The sequence below is a fragment of the Stomoxys calcitrans genome, chromosome 2 (genome assembly GCF_963082655.1).
Source record: "Stomoxys calcitrans chromosome 2, idStoCalc2.1, whole genome shotgun sequence".
NCBI lineage: Eukaryota > Metazoa > Arthropoda > Insecta > Diptera > Muscidae > Stomoxys > Stomoxys calcitrans.
The window spans coordinates 159,079,876-159,102,795 of NC_081553.1; the positions used below are offsets into that span (position 1 = coordinate 159,079,876).

The window sequence follows — 22,920 nt, forward strand, 5'->3', positions numbered from 1 at the left end:
GAGCCCCAATGGGCGCAATTCTTATACGAATTGGCTGAAATTTTACACAGGTCTCCAACATATAATTTAATTGTGGTCCGAACCGGACCATATCTTGATATCGTTTTAATAGCAGAGCAACTCTTTTCTTATATCCTTTTTTGCCTTAGAAGAGATGCCGGGAAAAGAACTCGACAAATGCGATACATGGTGGAGGGTATATAAGATTCGGCCCGGCCGAACTTAGCACGCTTTTACTTGTTTTTTTTCTCCTCGTCGCCAATTATGTAGTGTATTACACTATTATGTTAAGAGAAACAAGCGGCCTTGTAAGTATTCAAATGCTTACTGTTTTCTTTATTGCAAATCAAAGCTGCAAGAACTACTAATGAGAGCTTAGTACTAAATATATGTATAAACAGGTGTATGTGTGTATGTGTCTATGAGATACATCAACTTATGACAACAGATATGAGAGAGAGTGTTAAGATGTTAGAATGTTAAGATTTATGTACAATGTATAATTGTGTATTAGAGTGGTACTTAACAATTAATACTCTATAAGATCGACATAAAATGTCACGACGATCAAGAATATATATACTTTATGGGGTCTCAGACGAATATTTCGAGTAGTTACAAACAGAATGACGAAATTAGTATACCCCCATCCTATGGTGTAGGGTATAAAAATAGGAAATTCGACAAGAAAAAAATATAAACATTTAAGCACAAAAAATCTAAAAAAACTTCCCAAAAAAATAAACTAGGCTAAGTTGTGTTGTTGTGAATTGTTTTGTGTAATATTTTCATGTGAGGGACATTAACTCCAGCTAGGAAAAATTTTATTTGAGTGTAGGATTAACCCAAATTACGTATGGTATAAAGCGTGACTTTCCATTTTCGTGTTGTTGTGGATGAATTAAAAGTTGGGAGGCACAACTTTGAGATAGTCCTTTAACTTTATCTTCCTGGGCACCACCGTAACCGAAACGAATGACACCAGTTCTGAAATATAACGAAGAATAATACTGGCAAACAGATGATACTTTGGATTAAGTTTATAAACAAGACCACCTCTCGACAGACGAAGATTATACTATACAAAACATTGATACTACCCGTGTTTTTATATTGTTCTGAGGCTTGGATACTTGTGAAAGCAGATGAGGTAGTGCTTGGAGTGTTTGAGAGAAAGATTCCTTGTAAAATATATGGACCAGTTAGCGTTAATGAAGAATAAAGGGGTCGTATGAATTACGAGCTGTATGACGACGGTAGCATTGTTACACGTATCAAAATACAACAGTTGCGTTGACTAGGTCATGTTGTCAGAATAGATGAAGAAGCTCCAGCAAAGAAGTCTCTTGAAGGCAAACACGGTGGTACACGCAAACCGGGCAACCTAAAGCCCGATGGAAAGATCAAGTGGTTGGAGACACCAGGAAACTTGGTGCCAGAGATTCTAAGCGCAGAAGATCAAGGCACTTGAACCGCTATTCTGGGTTCGGCTTATGGGACAATTAAAGTAAGAAAGTAAAGTAAGGGATCATTTAATTAGGTAAGGTTGAAAAGAGGGTGCAGATATTAATGCCACTATGGACATACACCTAAATTAGAAATATATATTTATTTTTAAGCAATATATTTCAATTTAATCTAATGGAATAAAAAGTTTTTATTCATGTGAAAAATATCAATTATTAATGTTTAATAACACAGCAAAATGTTGCTTAAAAGAAAGGGACTTTCAAATAATTGGTTTATGGAGTTAATAACCACTTTAATTGGATTTTTGAGCTGATCATAAATCCACATTACAAAATTGTTAATCAATAATACAAATTCGTTTATAGGTCCGATTTCAGCGAATTTTTTAATTGAACGTACAAATTTCTTAATTGAACCATGTTTTTAATTTTTTCTGTGAAAAAGAGATTTTTGCACCGAACGGAATAGATAGTCTTTGACAGATTATAGATACATTTGTGTTTCTTTTGGGGTTTACAGAGGAAGTGTTAGAAATACAAGTTCGATACTCATATGTGACTTGAAAAAAAAAATCGACAGAGCTCGACCCGGAATCAAACCTGGGCACACGGAGCAACAGCGAGAGCGGTTGTCTAGCGTTCGAAACCATCAATACAGCTTCCAACAGATGCACACAATCATGAGTACTACGGAATAAGTGTAATTGCCACAGAAGAAAAGTCTGTCTTTACACAAAAACACATGCATTGGGAAAAAGTACAGCTAATAGACAGGTTTGTCGAGCGTGATTAATGTGGTGATTGTATCATAGATGCATTTTCGCAATTAATACGATTCAAATACAACATACCAACGCACGGCCCTTGAAGTCATCACACCTAATATGGTTGAAAAGTCTTCTAACCAAAGACGAAACGCGTCCCACAGTGGTTGGCGTGTTGCTATCCTTGACTTTCCTTTTCCATTTGCAATCTCCGATCATTATAATAAATTTAAAGTTTAATTTTTATAAAATTAAATAAAATTAAATTAAATTTAATTTAATTTAAGAAGAAAGGCGGTTATTTTTTGCATTAATAAAAAGCTTTTTATTTTATTTGATTAATTGCGGTTAAAAAATTTAATATATTGCTTTAAAAAATTTGCCTTTCCTTTGTGAGCTTCTCTTCATTGTCGGGAATACCGTCTGTAAAAAGTGAAATGAACAAAATAATTTATATACATATGAAAGTGAATCGTAATAAATACCAATCTTAGCATTTTGTGCACAATACCACGAAATCTAGATCCAAATCAGAATCATTTTCCAAATCAATATAGACTTTATAGGGATAACAACATGTTAAAAAAAAATAGTATTCATAAATATCACGTCTACCTTCTTATTTCGTTTGGAATGTATCTTTTTCATTTGTTCACATCTTAATTTTTTCTGCTTTACACTATTTCAGCATAAGACTATTTACAAAATATTGTCTTTTATTTAACAATTATTATTTAATAAGTTATATTATTAAGCAATAAATAAAACCACACTTTCTATTTTTCTTTTTTTTTTTTTTGTCTACCCACGCCATTGTTTGTCTGCATATGATGAAACTAGACATATACTTGGCTCATTCGCACTTCTTCGCATCTCATATGGGTGAAGTAGGACACATCAGAAAGCAGAAATAGGAATTCACAATTTGTATTATTAAAAAACAATTTAATTCGTATAATTAAAAATATTTTTAACGTATGCATTCTTTACCAATCACTTGCCATGATACAAAAAAATCGGATTTCAATGTTAAAAATTATTGAAAAACTCTGTTGATTCTGTATTAAAGTATGGATTAATAAACAAATAATCTTTATTGAGCAAAACCAGGACTGAAAATATGAAAAACTTAGAACGGAAGAGACAGAGAGAGAGAAAAGAGCAATTATAAATGACATACATACATTTTATATAAATGATAATTAACTGTAACAATTTAGAATGTCACAGAAAACAAAAAGGAATTATCTCAACACCCCTTCTCATTCTAAATTATTTTTAAGTTTCATATTTTCTCTTATATATTTCAATTCTATTTGAAGCTTGGGTATTATTATCAGAAGTTTCACCATATGGTGCATAGTCATCGTCTTGGCTTTCATATATTGAATCAAACATATCAAAATTAGAAGATGTTGATGATTTTGCATTTTTTAAAAGTTACTTCAACCACATCTTTGTTGTTTATTTCTGGAGTAAGCTGTTGTTGTTTTTGCACACCTTCGACCTTACCAACAAGTGTGACGTGATATGTGAATCCTTTTGTTATAGTCAATCATACGATAAGATGTAGAATGTTGATCATATCCAACCAAATACATTTTAGAAGACTTTTCGCTTAGCTGTTTCCGCTTTTCTTTTGGAATATGCACAAAACCACCGTAGTGCAGAGGTTAGCATGTCCGCCTATGACGCTCAACGCCTGGGTTCGAATCCTGGCGAGACCATCAGAAAAAACTTTTCAGCGGTGGTTTTTCCATCATAATGCTGGCAAAATTTGTGAAGTACTATGCCATGTAAAACTTCTCTCCAAATAGGTGTCGCACTGCGGCAGGCCGTTCGGACTCGGCTATAAAAAGGAGGCCTCTTGTCATCGAGCTTAAGCTTGAATCGGACTGCTCTCATTGATATGTGAGAAGATTGCCCCTGTTCCCTATCAGAATGTTCATGTGCAAAATTTGCAATTTGCATATGCACAAAACCAGTTTCACCGAAAATTCACAAATGACATACGAATCGCTAAGTAGTTTGCAATATATACGGCTTCTCCCTATAGCTCTCTCGGCATTTTTGATTCGGCCAGCATACACCTTGTCATCTCTATTATACTGCGGCTTTTGCGTTTTACTACGAAGTTTTGTTCAGGTGTATAACCCGCTGTTACTGCATTAATAGGTCTTAATTTTCCAAATATTCTGCCACGTTTTTGTTGATATACTCCTTGCCTCTGTTAGATCGTATTATTTTTGGCTTTATCTTCAAACGGTTGTATATGAACGATATGTATTTTTCATATCAATACAGTCGCAGTAGCGACTGTAATCGTCAATGAATGTAATACATACCTGTTTTCGCTGGGTGTAACCTCCATTGGACCACAAAAATCTGTGCGTAGTAGTTCAACGACGGAACCGGTACTTATTCCAAATTTCTGGTTTCATGATTTTCAAAGCTTCTTCCTACCTGTGACCAAATGCCTTGTGCCAATGATGAATGCATTTCTTTCCGCATACCGCCATTTTTAACTATTCGCTTTCACCACATGTATACAAACCAGAATTCATTTTTGCAACCATCACTATTTGGCCTTTGCTTTTGACAACACATCTGTTTTCCTCAAAAGTAATGTTGCACCCTTTTTCTGTCAGCTGTTACTGATAAAATACTTAGGCTTACGGCCGGTACATACAACACATTTGACAAACTAACATTACTATTTTTGCCGCAGGACGTAACCTTTTCTTCATTCGCCAACTGCAGGTCTTTATTTACGCTTTTATCAATTTTAGTGAACATTTTGTGATCTTTACAGATATGGCATGAAGCACCGGAATCTATTGGGTTGCCCAAAAAGTAATTGCGGATTTTTTAAAAGAAGTAAATGCATTTTTAATAAAACTTAGAATGAAATTTAATCAAATATACTTTTTTTACACTTTTTTCTAAAGTAACAGCTGATAACTGACAGAAGAAAGAATGCAATTACAGAGTCACAAGCTGTGAAAAAATTTGTCAACGCCGACTATATGAAAAATCCACAATTACTTTTTGGGCAACCCAATATTATTCAGTTATCCAAACTATACAGAAGACTTATAACTGACGGACTGAGGGCGGTGTGACAGGTACGACAAAATAAGACGAACGGACGTAGAAGAAAAATTGTAAAGATGTCAAACAGTCAAGACAGTGTCAAATGCCTTAGAATAGTCAAGAAGAACAAGGAAATTTTGTCGTTCTCCAAATTGACCCTGAACTTCTCAGTTACCTCTGCCAAGGCAGTTGGTGGTGTAAACGCTACGGCGTCGAGTGTGAATGCCTGGCTATCGCAGCTAACAGACACCGGCACCTGGGTGGGGCACAGAATTCCAGACTTAGATTATTTTTCGAGGTGACTGGTTAGTGCACAACAAGCCGATTACTGGCTTAAGCGTAGGTCCATAGTAGCAAGCATATAACCTTAGACAAAATAACAAAACACATACGACATCCGTCGATATTTCCACTTTACTAGAATAGAAAGAAGGAGTCGATAAGTCGAGTACTGTAATATTAAAGAATTTTGTAGAGAATCCACAATTATTGCCCTCTGAAATATGGTATGGCATCTTAGCCCCCATTTACGCATTGAAATAATTTACACAAGGGCATATGTGTACTTAATGAACAAAATTTCCGCCAATTCCGGGAAAAGTTTAAGCTTCTAGGTGGCCGTAGAAGAATAATCTGGAGATCGGACAAAATATGTCTATTCTTGGGGCTCATGGATTTAAATCGAAGAAACATTTTTGAGAGAGCTATATCCAAATTTGTACCGATATGACCCATTTCTCTGTCCAAATTTTTAAGATAATATTTTTATTCGTTTGACCGCAATCATTGTTGTTGTTGTTGTAGTAGCCACATTTTCATGTGGAGTTGGAGATCCTCGTCAAGTTCCTGTAGGTGAGCAAACTCGTTCCAGTCAAAAGGACCGCTATCCGCAGGAACAGGCCTCTGGTTATTTAAATTCGCCTACAACTCGCCATGTCATATCGAGCATCATAGGCACTCAGGTCCCATGACGGGACTGCTATCGTGTTGTTGTTGTTGTAGCCATATTTACATATGGAGGTGGCAATCCTCGTCAAGCTCTGATAAGCGAGCAAGCTCGTTCCGGTCTATAAGACCGATCGCCGGGTGAACATGATGGCCATTGGTTATTTAAACTCGCTTTGCCCTATCGAGCATCATAGGCACTCAGTATTTCAGCAAGAGCTGATGCCGTCTGGCCTCTCACTAAGACTTTCCACTCGATACCGCTGATTGTCCGCGACTGCAGTGGCAACTACTCCGTATGGAGCATTCCGCTATCTGCAACCTGTGGACGCATCCGGTAGCTCCCAGTCACACAGATTGGAGCTCAAAGCTCCAGCCTGGGTGATGCTCATAGTCATCCGTCCCGGGACCGCAATCTTTGTTGTTGCAGCAGCGTGTTGTACACCGAGGTTGTTGTTGTTATTGTTGTTGTAGCAGTTTATTGTGTACTATCTTTCGTCTGCTTGATTCTGTTGAGTGTCAAGACCCAGGAACTCCGCGACTAAGATGGGGTGCGTCCACAGGGATCTGGGTCTGAGTCGAGTGGGTCTGGCCGGGCAGTTAAACAGGTGACGTGTATCGTGCGGTCCCTGGTTACAGTCGGTACATACATCTTGCACGTCGGCATCAATCCTAGCTCTGTGGGAATTGAGGCGGCTGCATCTGCCGGAACGTAATTGAGCCAGAATCACTCTGGTTTGCCGGGGGAGGTCGATTTCTTCGGGTGCAATGGGTGGCGGTCGTTCTCCAAGGACTACATTCACCCGGTAGCCAGTTAACGCGTCTGCTACCGTGTCTGCATGAATGTTGTTCAGACCCGCTTGATATGCCGCTTGATCTAGAGGTTCTCTCTTGTAGCGCTGGACCTCACGCTCTAGATCATGTAGATCTACCTTAAGGCTTCTGGGCGGTGGGTATCTATCCACAAGATGATGATTTGGATGATTTCTGCGATAACAGCCCAAAAGGTATTGCTTAGACAGCATGTAGTTATGTCTTCGCACTGGTAGGATCTTTGTCTCCTGGTGGAGGTGGTCCACATGAGAACTAAGGAGGCAGCCCGTCGCAGTTCGGAGGGCGGCATTCTGACAGATCTGAATATTATTCCACTGCGTGTCACAAAGCTGACGTGACCACACTGGCGCTGCATAACTTACCACAGACCGGCCAATTGCTTTGTACGTGGTCAACAAGGTTTCTTTGTCTGCACCCCAAGTGCTGCCAGCGAGTGACTTGAGGACCTTGTTTCTACTTTTGACTTTATTGCAGATTGCTGTGGCATGTGGGGAGAAAGTGTAGGAGCTGTCAAATGTGACGCCAAGTATTTTGGGACACTTGATGGTCGGAATCAATTCTCCATCGACCATCACAGTCAGCTCAGAATTCACCTCACGCGTATTTGTAGTGAACAGTGTGGCTGAAGATTTGGTGGCGGATATCTTCAGATTTCTTGCAGCGAAATATGAGGCAAGCTCGTTGAGGTAGACGTTCAACCTATCGCAGATGTCATCAATGGGTGGGGGGCCTGATGCCAAGATCGTACAGTCGTCCGCATATGATACGATCTCTATGCCGTCTGGAGGAGGTGGGATGGAGGATAGGTAGAGGTTAAACAGAGCCGGAGATATCACCCCGCCTTGGGGAACTCCCTGTTTCACTCTACGGTGTTTTGACTTCTTATCCCTAAATTCCACAAATGACTGGCGGCCACACAGATAATTCGCGACCCAACGTTTAAGGCCTGGCTGGAGGGACGTGTTGGCGATGTCCTCAAATAATTTGGCATGGCTGACCGTGTCGAATGCCTTCGATAGGTCCAATGCCACGAGGACCGTCCTATCACATGGCCTGGGTTGATTGAAGCCACGGCAAATGTGTGTGGTGATGGCATGCAAAGCTGTTGTTGTGCTGTGCAGTCTCCGAAATCCGTGTTGATGCTCGGCGAATGGAAATTCTCCTACGAGGCTCGGGAGGAGTAATGCCTCAAGCGTCTTAGCCACTGGTGAGAGAAGGGAGATCGGTCTGTACGACTCCCCCAAACTCGGGTCTTTACCAGGCTTCAGTAGCGGGATCACTCTGCCCATTTTCCAGACATCGGGAACTATAAGAGTGTTCAATGACAGGTTAAGGACAGTGGTAAGGTACTCAACTCCAGGTAAATCCAGATTCTTCAGCATCAATGTAGAGATTCCGTCGGGGCCCAACGCCTTGGAAGATTTGGCGCCACGGATGACATTCGTAACTTCGCCCACGGTAAATTGTGATGGCTGTTCATCGGCTCGGAGACCACGAATACGGCGAATGGCTCTCCTCCTTGACCTGTCTCTCTCGGGATGCACGATAAATTGACGGTTGAACAACCTGGCGCATCTCTTCGGATCAGTCACGGTTAACTCGCCAAAAGTGACTGAGGTCCTGTCGTCCCGTCTACCGGCGTTCGAGAGAGACTTAACAGTGGCCCACAATTTGCCTGCACCGGTGCCTAAGTTACATTGCTCCAAGTGTTCCAGCCACAAATTCCGCTTATGTTCGTTGACTACCCTGTTTATTTCCAGATTCAGCTCGCTGATTCTGGGGTTAGCGGGGTCCATAGCACGAATCCCATCACGCTCGTCTGCGAGTACCACTGCTTGCGCCGGGAAATTGGGTCGCACTTGCGGTATTCGACCGGCTGGTATAAAGCGAGCGGCTGCTGCGTTGATGATGTCTCGGAATTTCCTCTCGGCCACAAGCACATCAGAGGGGGGTGGCAGTTCATTGAAGCGGCGATTGGTATACTCTCTGAAGCCAGTCCAATTGGCCTTCTTGTAGTTGATGAACGTTCGGCGCTCAGAGGTTATGAAGTCGGGTGGTCGGTCGATGGTGAGGATTATGGGGAGGTGGTCTGACCCCAAAGAGATGACGGCTTGCCAGGATACGTCACTCAGGAGATCAGGGGATGCGATTGAGATGTCTGGCGAGCTGCTGCACCTCCTCGTAATCCTAGTGGGGGCATCCTCATTTACCGTGCAAAACGTGGAGCTATCTATCTGCTCTGCCAAAGCTATGCCACGCTGGTCGTTGCCTAGGGGAGAATGCCATGACGAGTGATGTGCATTGAAATCCCCCAGAACCAGACGACTATGGCCAGATAGCAACCCACTTATGTCGGGGCTGTAGGCCTGGCCATTAATCGGGACACAGCTGCCAACCGGCGGTATATACACGTTGTATATCTCTATCTCGGCAGTACCAGACCTGACTGCTACCCCCATACATTCCATGTATGGGTCACTAGCGTCAAGCGCAGGCGAGATAGGTCTATACTGCACGGAATGGTGTATAACGAAGGCCAATCCCCCACCTCCATTCCTTGAGCGATCCTTACGTAGCACATTGTAGCCGTGACAACTGTGCAAGCTGCAGGTGTTAGTCAGCTTTGTCTCCTGGATCGCTGCGACCGATATGCTCTTCCGACTCATAAAATCCACAATCTCATCAATCTTGCCTCGCAGTCCATTGCAGTTTAACTGCAGGAACGATACATTTCCCGACACTGGCCTGGCAATAGTAGGGCTAGGGTGCTGTCTTTGCATAAATTGCCGTACGGGAGAGGTCGGGGGGGTCACATAGTCCGACGACGAGGACGCCGAAGGCGACGACGGCGACGCTTGTGACCCACTGCTGGCTATGTTCGCACAGCACCTAGCGACATAGCCAGTATGACTATACTCCCGTAGAGAAGTTAGGCCAGAGCAAGAACGGAAATGTACCCACTCCAAGCACCTGTTACACCTCACCGACACTGACCGATGATGAAGGCGGTTCTGGCAAACGGAACAGAACCAGGGTCCGGGGTTCTTTTCAATCCCGGCACGGACCAAAAGCATACGGAGAAGGCACTCCGGGATGTGCCTCTCCCATGACGAAAAAAGACGAACACGTACACTGAGGCGGCAGCCCTTGCCGATGAAGATTCCATCGAGTCAATCCGGTACGTACAACCGGCTGCCATGGGATTGGTACACCGAGGTGGCACCCCTTGCCGATGGAGAACTCCATCGGGTCAATCCGGTACGTACAACCGGCAGCCATGGCATGATTTCGATAGGTGGACATGCTAAGATTGACTTAAAAATTCACGACGATCAAAAATATATGTATATATTCTATAGGGTGGCAAATCAATATTTCTAGATGTTGCAAACGGAATGGCTAGGTTGGTATATCCCAAACCTATGGTGTTGGGTAATCAAATACCAAATAAAACGTTAACAAAGTATTGCATTTTGATATGTTTTAAACCATTTTTGTTTATTGGTGTAAAATGTAATAATACAATTGTATATAAATAACTTGTCATATTGGTGTGAAAAAAGCTTGGATGAAAATTAGAGATTAGTGTTTCAAAAATTAGTGTAAATGTTTCAAAAATATTTCGATACTTTTACTAATTTTATTGTTCAATAAAAATTTTGGACGCCGTAAGTGTTGCTTCTTTCCTTAATTTTCCACAATTCGATTTCAAAACTAGTGGATCCTCCAAAGCATTAAGTAGTGGTATCAAAAAATCTATGTAGGGATTATTCCCTATCTGATAATTTTCAATCGCTTCGAAAACTGCGCGAAATAGTGGTTGCTTATTGGAATGAAAATAACCACGATTGCCATGTATGATTTTAATGCCATTGGTGGATGTATTACACACGTTCATATACATGCAATGATCCGGGCGGTAATTGAATTCACATGGTAATATATACAGCTTCTCTGAAAAATGGAGAATAATTAGTTTCGCCGTCATTTATTGTAGATAAAGATCAGATTAATCATCTCGCGTATAATAAAACTAAAAGGAATTCTCTACAATAATCAAAATGAAATATTTGAAATCTCCAGAATTATATTGGGGCATTCTTCGGACTCAGTTGGACGACCATGAACTCCAAAGAAACAAGTTCGAATTGAGCTTATGCAGATACATATATCTATTATTTCCTTCTATCTAAGCTAATCTTAAACCTTAATGTTCAAATTTTTTATGTAATCGGATTGTTTAATTTTAATTTCAAGAACTCTTTGCTGGAAACATGCATTTAGTTATTGTGATTTAAAAAAATATCAAGCATAGGCTCTATGGGACCGTAAGTATGCACCAAAATAATTACAATAAAACGAATTGGTAATTTGTTAATATCCGTGAATAGTTAAAAATATTTGTATCGATTTTTATTAGAAATTCACAATTTAACTTATTGCGCTGAGCTGTACAAGTACTAATGCTTTGCGTACGCTAAAGCAAATTTTCAGTAAGATCAATTTAACCAAAGAGTTATAAACAAAATCAGAAAATAGATACATAGCTATGCCATTTAACAACAAATATTTTATTGAAAATTTATGTTTTGAAAAAATAAATGTAGAGAAAATCCGTGTAAGTTAAAACAAACTGCATTTTATGAAATCCTCATATTATAGAGTTGCTAACACAGAAACACTTTTTAATTTTTATATTTATTCATATGCTCAGCGAAATAAAGAAAAATTGGGTGCAATGTCAAAAATGTTTGTGTCAAAATAGTTTATCAAATGTACATTATTACCTGGATGATAGTAAAAAAGGATGTTTATTATATCCTGATCTCCCCATGTGATTCGTAATTTATATTCTCGGTGTATGGGCAAGACATGCTCTTCCCATTTAAACTGACGCATTCGGGTTAAATTCATTAACATCACACCAGAGTTAACCCCCAGAGATCCATAATACGGATGACGTGCAAATCGGTTATACCATCCAATGTTAGGATCTTCGTGTTCCGGTGTAAGGGCGGCAAATTGGCTTTCGTTAAACTTCGCTAAGAAATTCCAAACTTCAGAAACGGGGGAGAGAAATATTATGTCGGTATCCACATATAAGAGCGATTCAAAAGATTGCAGCAATGACTAAAAAATAGAAATGTAATTAAGGTTTGATAGTTGTCGGCCATTAAATTCGTTTTAATCGAACATTTAAATTTGTTAACGTATACCATATTGTAGTTAACTATTGGTTAATGAAAAATATATTATAGTTAACTAGAACTAACCTAACCCACATATCATTTTTATGATTAGGTTAGGTTGAAAAGAGGGTGCAGATATTAATCTGCCCCATGCCACTATAGACATACACATAAGCCAGTATTCTGCTTGTTGTGCGCTTTAACAACTAAAATGTAACCTAAAATGAAAATTTTAAGTGAGGAATTCCGTGCTACTTAAGGCGCTATTACACGACAAGTAGATTTCTTATAACATGCCACTTTTTGTATTCACATGTAATTGAAAATGTGTGTCAAAATTCTTCATTTACATACGATTCATCATTTTTGCTATCACACCTGTATGTTATTTTAATATGACATAAGCTAAAAATTTGAGCAAAATCTGATTTTTATGTGTAAAAATGGTTAAAATTGTGAGAAAGCTGGTTAAATCATAAATTTGTGAAAACAATTTAATTTGCATTCATTCGACTGACAACAAAAACAGCTAATTTCTTAATGTTTTTGTCTGAAGGAATAGAACACGCTCTAATCGAAAAAACTTACATGTGCTATTTTGAAAAGTGATTTTCATATGTAAGTTTCGTTTGTATCACACGACATGTATAACTCAATATGTACTAAATTTGACATGTCATAAGACAACTACATGTCGTTTAATAGAACCTTTACAAAATCATTGTTTTCCATACCACTCCCCTAAGTTGGTTCATATCTGGTATCGTGTCCCCACCAAAGTAGCGGTGTCTGTTAGCCGCGAAAACGGGCAATGACATAGGAAATGCTCCAGCGTCTCATCATCTTCCCCACCTGCCCTACACATGCTATCACTTGCCGCACCGAGTTTGCATAAGTGAGCTCGTAGTCCTACGTGTCCCGCTATGACACCAAAAGCTATACTGACCTCCTTCTTACTTCCTTTCAGTCTCTTCCTCTCACGATCCAGATCACCCCATAGGATTTTCGCCGTCCTGCCGTCTGTTTCCCTGTTCCAGTGTTAAATGCGCGTTTGTCGCACACGCCCTAAAATCGGACTGCGTCGATCCGAAAGGCTTCGGGTTAACCAAGTTTATCGACGGCAGTTCTCTGATCTTTACTGCCAAATCGCCCTCTCGTTCCCCCTTACTCCGTTATGGCCCGGCACCCTATCGTTGCGGATTGTGCCATCCTCAAAGCAGGCGTTAATCTCCTTGCTTTTTTAAGATTAAAACAATTCTAAAAAGTAAAACGTTCCAGAACAATTTTTTCCTCGAAGTTAATCCTCCTATTCTAATTGAATAGGCAAAGGAAAATATAAGGAAAGGAACTTTTCGAAATTAGCTGTTTTACTTCAACTGTTTTAGGTTTGCTTGAAAAGAGCTTGCGGATGTTAATCCGACTATTGTCACTACGGACTCTCCTCCTTGCCCTGTCACTCTCGGGATGCACAATATATTGACGGTTGAACAACCTGGCGCATTTCTTCGGATCAATCACGGTTACGTCGCCAAAAGTGACTGAGTTCCTGTCATCCCGTCTACCGGGGTTCGAGAGTGACTTAACAGCAGACCACAGCTTGCCTAAACCGGTGCCTAAGTTAAATTGTTCCAAGTGTTCCAGGCACAAATTCAGCCTATGTTCGTTGCCTAGCCTGTTTATTTCCAGATTCAGCTCGTTGATTCTGGGGTTAGTGAGGTCGGTACAACGAATCCTATCACGCTCGTCTGCGAGTACCACTGCCTGCGCTGGGAAATTGGGCCGCATTTGTGGTATTCAACCGGCTGGTATAAACGAGCGGCTGCTGCGTTAAGGATGTCTCGGTATATCCTCTCGACAGCTAGCAAATCCGAGGTGGGTGGCAGTTGACTGAAGCGGCGATTGGCATACTCTAAGAAACCAGAATTGTGAGAATTATGGGGAGGTGGTCTGACCCCAAAGAGATAAGGGCTTGCTAGGATACGCCACTCAGAAGATCAGGGGATGCAATGGAAATGTCTGGCGAGCTGCTGTAATCCTAGTGGGGGCATCCTCATTCACCGTACAATACGTGAAGCCTTCAATCTGATCTGCCAAAGACATACCACGCTTGTCGTTACCTAGAGGAGAATGCTATTAAATGTGATGCGCATTAATGTCCCCTAGAACCAGACGATTATGGCCAGATAGTAACCCACTTATGTCGAGGTTGTAAGCTTGGCTATTAATTGGGTCACAGCTACCAACCGGCGGTTTGTACACTTTGTATGGCTCTATATCGACAGTACCGAACCTGACTGCTATCTCCATGCACTCCATGTAGGGGTCCCTAGCGCCAGGCGCAGGCGAGATGGGTCTATATTGCACAGAATGGTTGTTGTTGTAGCAGTTTATTGTGTACTATCTTTCGTCTGCTTGATTCTGTTGAGTGTCAAGACCCAGGAACTCTGCGACTAGGATGGGGTGCGTCCACAGGGATCTGGGTCTGAGTCGAGTGGGTCTGGCCGGGCAGTTAAACAGGTGACGTGTATCGTGCGGTCCCTGGTTACAATCGGGACATACATCTTGCACGTCGGCATCAATCCTAGCTCTGTGGGAATTGAGGCGGCTGCATCTGCCGGAACGTAATTGAGCCAGAACCACTCTGGTTTGCCGGGGGAGGTCGATTTCTTCGGGTGCAATGGGGGGTGGTCGTTCTCCAAGGACTACATTCACCCGGTAGCCAATTAACGCTACCAAAATAACTGCTACCGTGTCTGCATGAATGTTGTTCAGACCCGCTTGATATGCCGCTTGATCTAGAGGTTCTCTCTTGTAGCGCTGGACCTCACGCTCTAGATCGTGTAGATCTACCTTAAGGCTTCTGGGCGGTGGGTATCTATCCACAAGATGATGATTTGGATGATTTCTGCGATAACAGCCCCAAGTGCTGCCAGCGAGTGACTTGAGGACCTTGTTTCTACTTTTGACTTTATTGCAGATTGTTGTGGCATGTGGGGAGAAAGTGTAGGAGCTGTCAAATATGACGCCAAGTATTTTGGGACACTTGATGGTCGGAATCATTTCTCCATCGACCATCACAGTCAGCTCAGTATTCACCTCACGCGTATTTGTAGTGAACAGTGTGGCTGAAGATTTGGTGGCGGATATCTTCAGATTTCTTGCAGCGAAATATGAGGCAAGCTCGTTGAGGTAGACGTTCAACCTATCGCAGATGTCATCAATGGGTGGGGGGCCTGATGCCATGATCGTACAATCGTCCGCATATGATACGATCTCTATGCCGTCTGGAGGAGGTGGGATGGAGGATAGGTAGAGGTTAAACACAGCCGGAGATATCACCCCACCTTGGGGAACTCCCTGTTTCACTCTACGGTGTTTTGACTTCTTATCCCTAAATTCCACAAATTACTGGCGGCCACACTGGCCACACTGGCTGGAGGGACGTGTTGGCGATGTCCTCAAATAATTTGGCATGGCTGACCGTGTCGAATGCCTTCGATAGGTCCAGTGCCACGAGGACCGTCCTATCACATGGCCTGGGTTGATTGAAGCCACGGCAAATGTGTGTGGTGATGGCATGCAAAGCTGTTGTTGTGCTGTGCAGTCTCCGAAATCCGTGTTGATGCTCGGCGAATGGAAATTCTCCTACGAGGCTCGGGAGGAGTAATGCCTCAAGCCTCTTAGCCACTGGTGAGAGAAGGGAGATCGGTCTGTACGACTCCCCCAAACTCGGGTCTTTACCAGGCTTCAGTAGCGGGATCACTCTGCCCATTTTCCAGACATCGGGAACTATAAGAGTGTTCAATGGCAGGTTAAGGACAGTTGTAAGGTACTCAACTCCAGGTAAATCCAGATTCTTCAGCACCACTGTAGAGATTCCGTCGGGGCCCAACGCCTTGGAAGATTTGGCGCCACGGATGACATTCGTAACTTCGCCCACGGTAAATTGTGATGACTGTTCATCGGCTCGGAGACCACGAATACGGCTAATGATTCTCCTCCTTGCCCTGTCTCTCTCGGGATGCACAATAAATTGACGGTTGAACAACCTGGTGCATCTCTTCGGATCAGTCACGGTTATCTCGCCAAAAGTGACTGAGGTCCTGTCGTCCCGTCTACCGGGGTTCGAGAGAGACTTAACAGTGGCCCACAATTTGCCTGCACCGGTGCCTAAGTTACATTGCTCCAAGTGTTCCAGCCACAAATTCCGCTTATGTTCGTTGACTACCCTGTTTATTTCCAGATTCAGCTCGCTGATTCTGGGGTTAGCGGGGTCCATAGCACGAATCCCATCACGCTCGTCTGCGAGTACCACTGCTTGCGCCGGGAAATTGGGTCGCACTTGCGGTATTCGACCGGCTGGTATAAAGCGAGCGGCTGCTGCGTTGATGATGTCTCGGAATTTCCTCTCGGCCACAAGCACATCAGAGGGGGGTGGCAGTTCATTGAAGCGGCGATTGGTATACTCTCTGAAGCCGGTCCAATTGGCCTTCTTGTAATTGATGAACGTCCGGCGCTCAGAGGTTATGAAGTCGGGTGGTCGGTCGATGGTGAGGATTATGGGGAGGTGGTCTCACCCCAAAGAGATGACGGCTTGCCAGGATACGTCACTCAGGAGATCAGGGGATGCAATTGAGATGTCTGGCGAGCTGCAGCACCTCCTCGTAATCCTAGTGGGGGCATCCTCATTCACCGTGCAAAACGTGGAGCTATCTATCTGCTCTGCCAAAGCTATGCCACGCTGGTCGTTATCTAGGGGAGAATGCCATGACGAGTGATGTGCATTAAAGTCCCCCAGAACCAGACGACCATGGCCATATAGCAACCCACTTATATCGGGGCTGTAGGCCTGGCCATTAATCGGGACACAGCTACCAACCGGCGGTATATACACGTTGTATATCTCTATCTCGGCAGTACCAGACCTGACTGCTACCCCCATACATTCCATGTATGGGTCACTAGCGTCAAGCGCAGGCGAGATAGGTCTATACTGCACGGAATGGTGTATAACAAAGGCCAATCCCCCACCTCCATTCCTTGAGCGATCCTTACGTAGCACATTGTAGCCGTGACAACTGTGCAAGCTGCAGGTGTTAGTCAGCTTTGTCTCCTAGATCGCTGCGACCGATATGCTCTTCCGACTCATAAAATCTACAATCTCATCAATCTTGCCTCGCAGTCCATTGCAGTTTAACTGCAAGAACGATACACTTCCCGGCACTGGACTGGCAATAGTAGGGCTAGGGTGCTGTCGTTGCATAAATTGCCGTACGGGAGAGGTCGGGGGGGTCACATAGTCCGACGACGAAGGCGACGACGGCGACGCTTGTGACCCACTGCTGGCTTTTTTGTTCGCACAGCACCTAGCGACATAGCCAGTATGACTATACTCCCGTAGCGAAGTTAGGCCAGAGCAAGAACGGAAGTGTACCCACTCCAAGCACCGGTTACACCTCACCGACACTGACCGATGATGAAGGCGGTTCTGGCAAACGGAACAGAACCAGGGTCCGGGGTTCTTTTCAATCCCGGCACGGACCAGAAGCGTACGGAGAAGGCACTCCGGGATGTGCCTCTCCCATGACGAAAAAAGACGAACACGTACACTGAGGCGGCAGCCCTTGCCGATGAAAATTCCATCGGGTCAATCCGGTGCGTACAACCGGCTGCCATGGGATTTCAGCAATTCCTAATCAAGTAATTGTTGTGTGCTCTAAATTGCGGCCAAGTTGGACAATCATTGAGCACTCTAGAGGCTCAAGAAGTCAAGATCACAGATCGGTTTATATGACAGCTATATCAGGTTATGGACCGATTTAAATTATACTTAGCACAGCTACATAAAGTCATAACAAAACAAATCATAAAAAATATCAGCGAAATCGGACAGACTTGCGCCCTGAAGAAGCTAAAGATCCAAGATCGAATTATATGGCAGTTGAATCAAAACATGGACCGATATGGCCCATTTACAATCTCAACCGACCTACATTAATGTTTTTGTTGTTGTAGCAGTGTGGTATACACTGTAGTGGCAGCCCTTGCCGATGAAGAATTCCATCGGGTCAAACCGGGACGTACAACCGGTTGCCATGAGATTGGTTGTTGTTGTTGCAGAGTGTTATACACTGAGGCGGCAGCTCTTGCCGATAAAGAACTCAATCGGGTCAATCCGGTACATACAACCGGCTGCCATGGGATTGACCTACACTAATAAGAAGTATTTGTACAAAATTTCAAGCGCATGCCTTTATTCATTCGTGAGTTAGCGTGCTTTCACCAGACAGATGGAGGAACATAGCTAAATCGACTTAGAATGTCAAGACGATCAAAAATATAGGCACTTTGTTGTGTCTCAGATCAATATTTCGATGTATTACAAACGGAATGACGAAATTAGAATACCTCCTATTTTATGGTTAAGGGCATACAAATTAGAAAAAAGTTAAATTTGCTTTTGTAGTTGTTGTTGTAGACACTTATTTGCATGTATTAACTTTGTATTTTGATGGTGCCCAACTACAACCTACAACTTGCCACGCTAATCATGTGTTGTGATACCAATGTTCTGTCATCATCCATGGATATTTGGCTAAGATTCTGTTAAAATGTATTGAGATCAAAAAAGCTACAATTTGATTCCCTGGTTACTGGCGAGACACATATCTGATAAATTGGTGTTATCCAGCCTAAACTGCTCTAGCCAGTACTTTTATTTCTTTAAGTTCAATAGCATTGTGAGGACTTGCCAGATAGGCTGGTCTATTTAAATGTCATCGTTTGCGTAACTGTTTCTTTCGCTCCAGAACGTGGGGATCCAAACTGGGTGATTAGGTCTGTTGCAAGACCAAGTGGTGCCTGAGAGTTACTAAAGGATTTATGCCTATTACTAATTACTCAATTATAGTTTGAAGTGCAATTGGCGGCTGTCAAATGTGGCACCAAGTGCTTTGATATAATTAATGATATAGACCAGTTATGGCGACAGTACCACGGTTTAAAGAACTAAACTATGTTTGTATCAGGGACAGTAAAACCCAAAAGATCAAGTAAATTAATTTCCTTTCAGAGACCAAAACAATGCGGCTGACTTCCCAAAAGTAAGTTGCTTTGTATTGGAACAATATAGTGTTTCAAAATGCCACGACACAAATTTTTACATTGTATACCATTTCAATATGTAAAAACAGCAACCACGCATCAGTTTGGTCGTTGACATTTTTGTTGCTATGGGTAACAATAGACGAAGAAAAATGGCCAGGTAACAAATTAAGGCACGTTTTGGCAACAGTTTTAAAATATTTAACACTTTTTTGATATTTTTTAACATAATTAATAAAAACAAAATATGTATTGCATTTAGTGTGTTTCATATCGTACTTTGCATACATATGAAATTTAAACACGGTATCCAAACTTTGCATTGCAACATTTTGGAAGTCAGCTTGCGTCAACCGAAAGAAGTCACACGGAACTGCTGCCAGTACGTGTGCATCTGTCCAGTTTTTCTTGCCCCGCGCGATGTGTGTTGGTGCCATCTACGATCTAGATTCAATCATATCTTGCTACTCATATGACAATAATTCATGACAGCATACAGGTTATTATATCCTACACCACTACTGCTGTCGAGCCCCATATATATTGCCGCCCGATTTGGACTAATATTGCAATAAAATTTTCTTTTTTTCTCTGTTAATATAAACCAATTTTCATCGGAATCGGTTTATATATATATAATATTGTCGGATTTTAACTAATACTGCAATATTTTGGTGATTTGATAACCGATTCTCCCGAAATTAGGCGCTAATGTTTCTCTTGTAACTCTTCTGATCACTGGTGAATTTCATAGAAATCGTTTTAGATTTAGATATAGCTGCCATATATACGTATCTCTGAAAAGTAAGTGAATAATAATTAAGTAACATACATTTCTTTAAGAACTTCAAGCATTTTCTATAAAAAATAATAAATTCGCAATAATCGGAAATATTTCCATTTTTCGTTGGTAGAATAAGGGAAAAGGAAAAGAAAAACTCCCAAGGAATTCTTATTCAGAATAGAGAAACTGGGTGGGAGTAGGCAAAAACAACTCTCATGGAACTACTTTTCAGAAAAGGGCGGATAGAATTTTCTTTAAAATTACCGGTAAAAATAGACGCTGAGCTGCACATGGTTTAAAGAGAGTCTTCCATTCAGTTTCACTGTTTGGCGGGAATCGCAAAGGTAAAACATCAAAATCGAAAATATCTGGTATAAGTGATTTCCAGTCACTTAATTTTTCCTTGAAACTGATTCCCAACTGATCTTCAGAGAACACTAGGAAGTGCAACTTGTCTTTGTAGTGATTGAAGAGCAGGGCAGACTTTATCATCGTCAGCGTCTCCTGCAACCGTTGTCCGCATGCGACTACTGCTATATTAAATCTCCGTTCTCTAAAAAGAAAATATCACAATAAAATTACATTTTACAAAGCACACGTATTCCATACATACTGCACAACTCTTTTCCTCGTAGTATGCGAAGGAAAAATACTTGTAGGCTGTGGAAAATTACCATGGTAAATTAAATATATTATAAATGTAGCAATAATACTAGTTAAAGCTATAACTTTTTTGTGAAGCCTCATCTCTCATTAATAAATTAGTGGAAATCCATTGATATGTTCTTTCTATTTCTATAACACGAACATTTACAATATGTAATCCTCACACAAAAACAAAAACAAACAACTTAATTAAGAGCAGATTCCGGCAATGTATACAAACCAGTGTTGCCGTTTTAGGCTTTTTCCACCAAATTTGGTCGGATAGATTTAAAAATTTTGGGATTTTGAACATAATAGCAATCTCCTATGGTGAGATGTAAAAATAACGTAGAGGGTTCTTTTTTATAGTGGTGAGAAAAAAAATTAATTTTGCTGTGCCAATCGACCATTTTTTCTAACCCTTAGAGCGTGTGTCGAATGATAGCAATCTCCTATGGTGAGATGTAAAAATGACGTAGGGGGTTGTTTTTTACACAAATTTTGACGTTTGTCAAAAATCAAAAGTAAACAAGATGTGCGCGCCACATAATAATACAGGAAGCCATGGCAGCCGGTTGTACGTACTCGATTGACCCGATGAAGTCCTTCATCGGCAAAGGGCTGCCACCCAGTGTAAATCACACTGCTACAACAGCAACAGGAAAAACCAGAAAATAATAATTTTTTGCGTAATGAATATTTTTCAAAAATATTTTCCATTACTGCTAGCAGTTATATTGGAAATGCGAACGTTGCAATATGGAGATATTTTAGGTCTTGCTTTGAAAAAGAGGAAAACACAGCGAGTAAGCTAAATAATGTTATTTTAAAGACATCTGTATTAATTATATCCCAATTTCAGGAAGATTGGTACATATAACCTTCTTCACGAACCATTAATTCACGAAAAATTAATGCCAATGCAAATTTGCTTTTTTTTTTCTATTGTTTACATGAAAATGATGAACGAAACTTATGACTGGTAAACAAACTATTGACGCCATTTTAGAAAAATCACTAAACGGCGGCGCCATTATTTCAATAAAATACCAGCACAAAACTATACTTTTGCCTATTATTGTTAAATAACAACCTTTTAGAACCCGTTGTCAATGATAATAAACAATAACTTTACTTATTTTATGCCAAATAAGTCGTTTAAATTTAGTGACGTCCCCCCACAATGTAGGCGGCTAAGTTATGCCGCACGCAAGTTGGGTGTCAAACAAGGCGGATTTAAAAAGGTGGTCTCACACGAACAGTTGTTAACAGCAGGCCAGGTTTGACAATATTAAGATGATAGACATTTGTTTGCATTTTCTTTGTAGTTATCTTCTTTCTCGCATATTCTCCGCTCTTGCACGCACACGTATACACACACTCACATAAATTTGTTTGCGTGTGTTGGTAAAACGACGATCAGCTTGATGGCGGATTGCAACATATGGTTTGTGGTTGTTGTACAATTGAGACCACCTAAATTGTTTCGCCATGGGTACCAAAACACAAATGAATTTACAATTACTGACATGGGACTTTGCTCAATTAAATCAATATATATTCATTTACAGGTAGTGGAAGTTGCCCAACAACAAAATATTGAGTGCACTATCTGTCAAAATCAGTGATTAGTGCAACTCTGATTTTGTGTATGTTACAAATTCGCGACATTTTTCATTGTTTGTGTGTGTTATCGTTCTTAACTATTGTACACACACAACCAAAACTCGTTGAATGATAGTGCACTTCGCGAGAAAAAATTTTACTCAACTGTTTACGGTACACTACCTGTTAATTACGTCATGCATTATTGCTAAATAACAACCTTTTAGAATCCCGTCCTGTCGGCGAATCGTGGACGGGATTCGGCGGCGAATAGGCGGAAAAGTAGTACTCTGCCGGCATCATTTTTGTTTGTTTTATTGGTTTGTTTTTCTTCATTTATTTGCGAAAAATACATTAAATTGAGACAACAATAAGTTCAGATAAAAAAGTGTTTTGGTATGGAAATAACAACATTTGATTACAGTCAAATTCCGCTCGCGGAACAATTAAAAATTTCAGCGACTATTCCGAAAGCAGAATAGAATACC

General features: G+C 41.3%; 1 protein-coding gene across 3 annotated transcripts; it reads right to left on the reverse strand.

The window, feature by feature from the left end:
* Positions 1-10,715: 10,715 nt before the first annotated feature.
* LOC106084244 (glucoside xylosyltransferase 1) lies at positions 10,716-21,155 on the reverse strand. Of its 3 annotated transcripts, XM_013247807.2 has the most exons (5): positions 21,069-21,155; positions 20,796-20,842; positions 20,447-20,735; positions 11,893-12,235; positions 10,716-11,059 (listed from the first exon to the last, which is right to left on the reverse strand). In XM_013247807.2, exons 1-5 carry the CDS (start codon positions 21,138-21,140, stop codon positions 10,746-10,748), a joined length of 1,065 nt encoding a protein of 354 aa, XP_013103261.1. In that variant the 5' UTR covers positions 21,141-21,155; the 3' UTR covers positions 10,716-10,745. The 3 variants fall into 3 exon arrangements, with proteins under 3 accessions (XP_013103261.1, XP_013103260.1, XP_013103262.1); XM_013247806.2 differs by lacking the exon at positions 21,069-21,155 and having other exon boundaries at positions 20,796-21,060; XM_013247808.2 differs by lacking the exon at positions 21,069-21,155 and having other exon boundaries at positions 20,792-21,060.
* Positions 21,156-22,920: the final 1,765 nt, after the last annotated feature.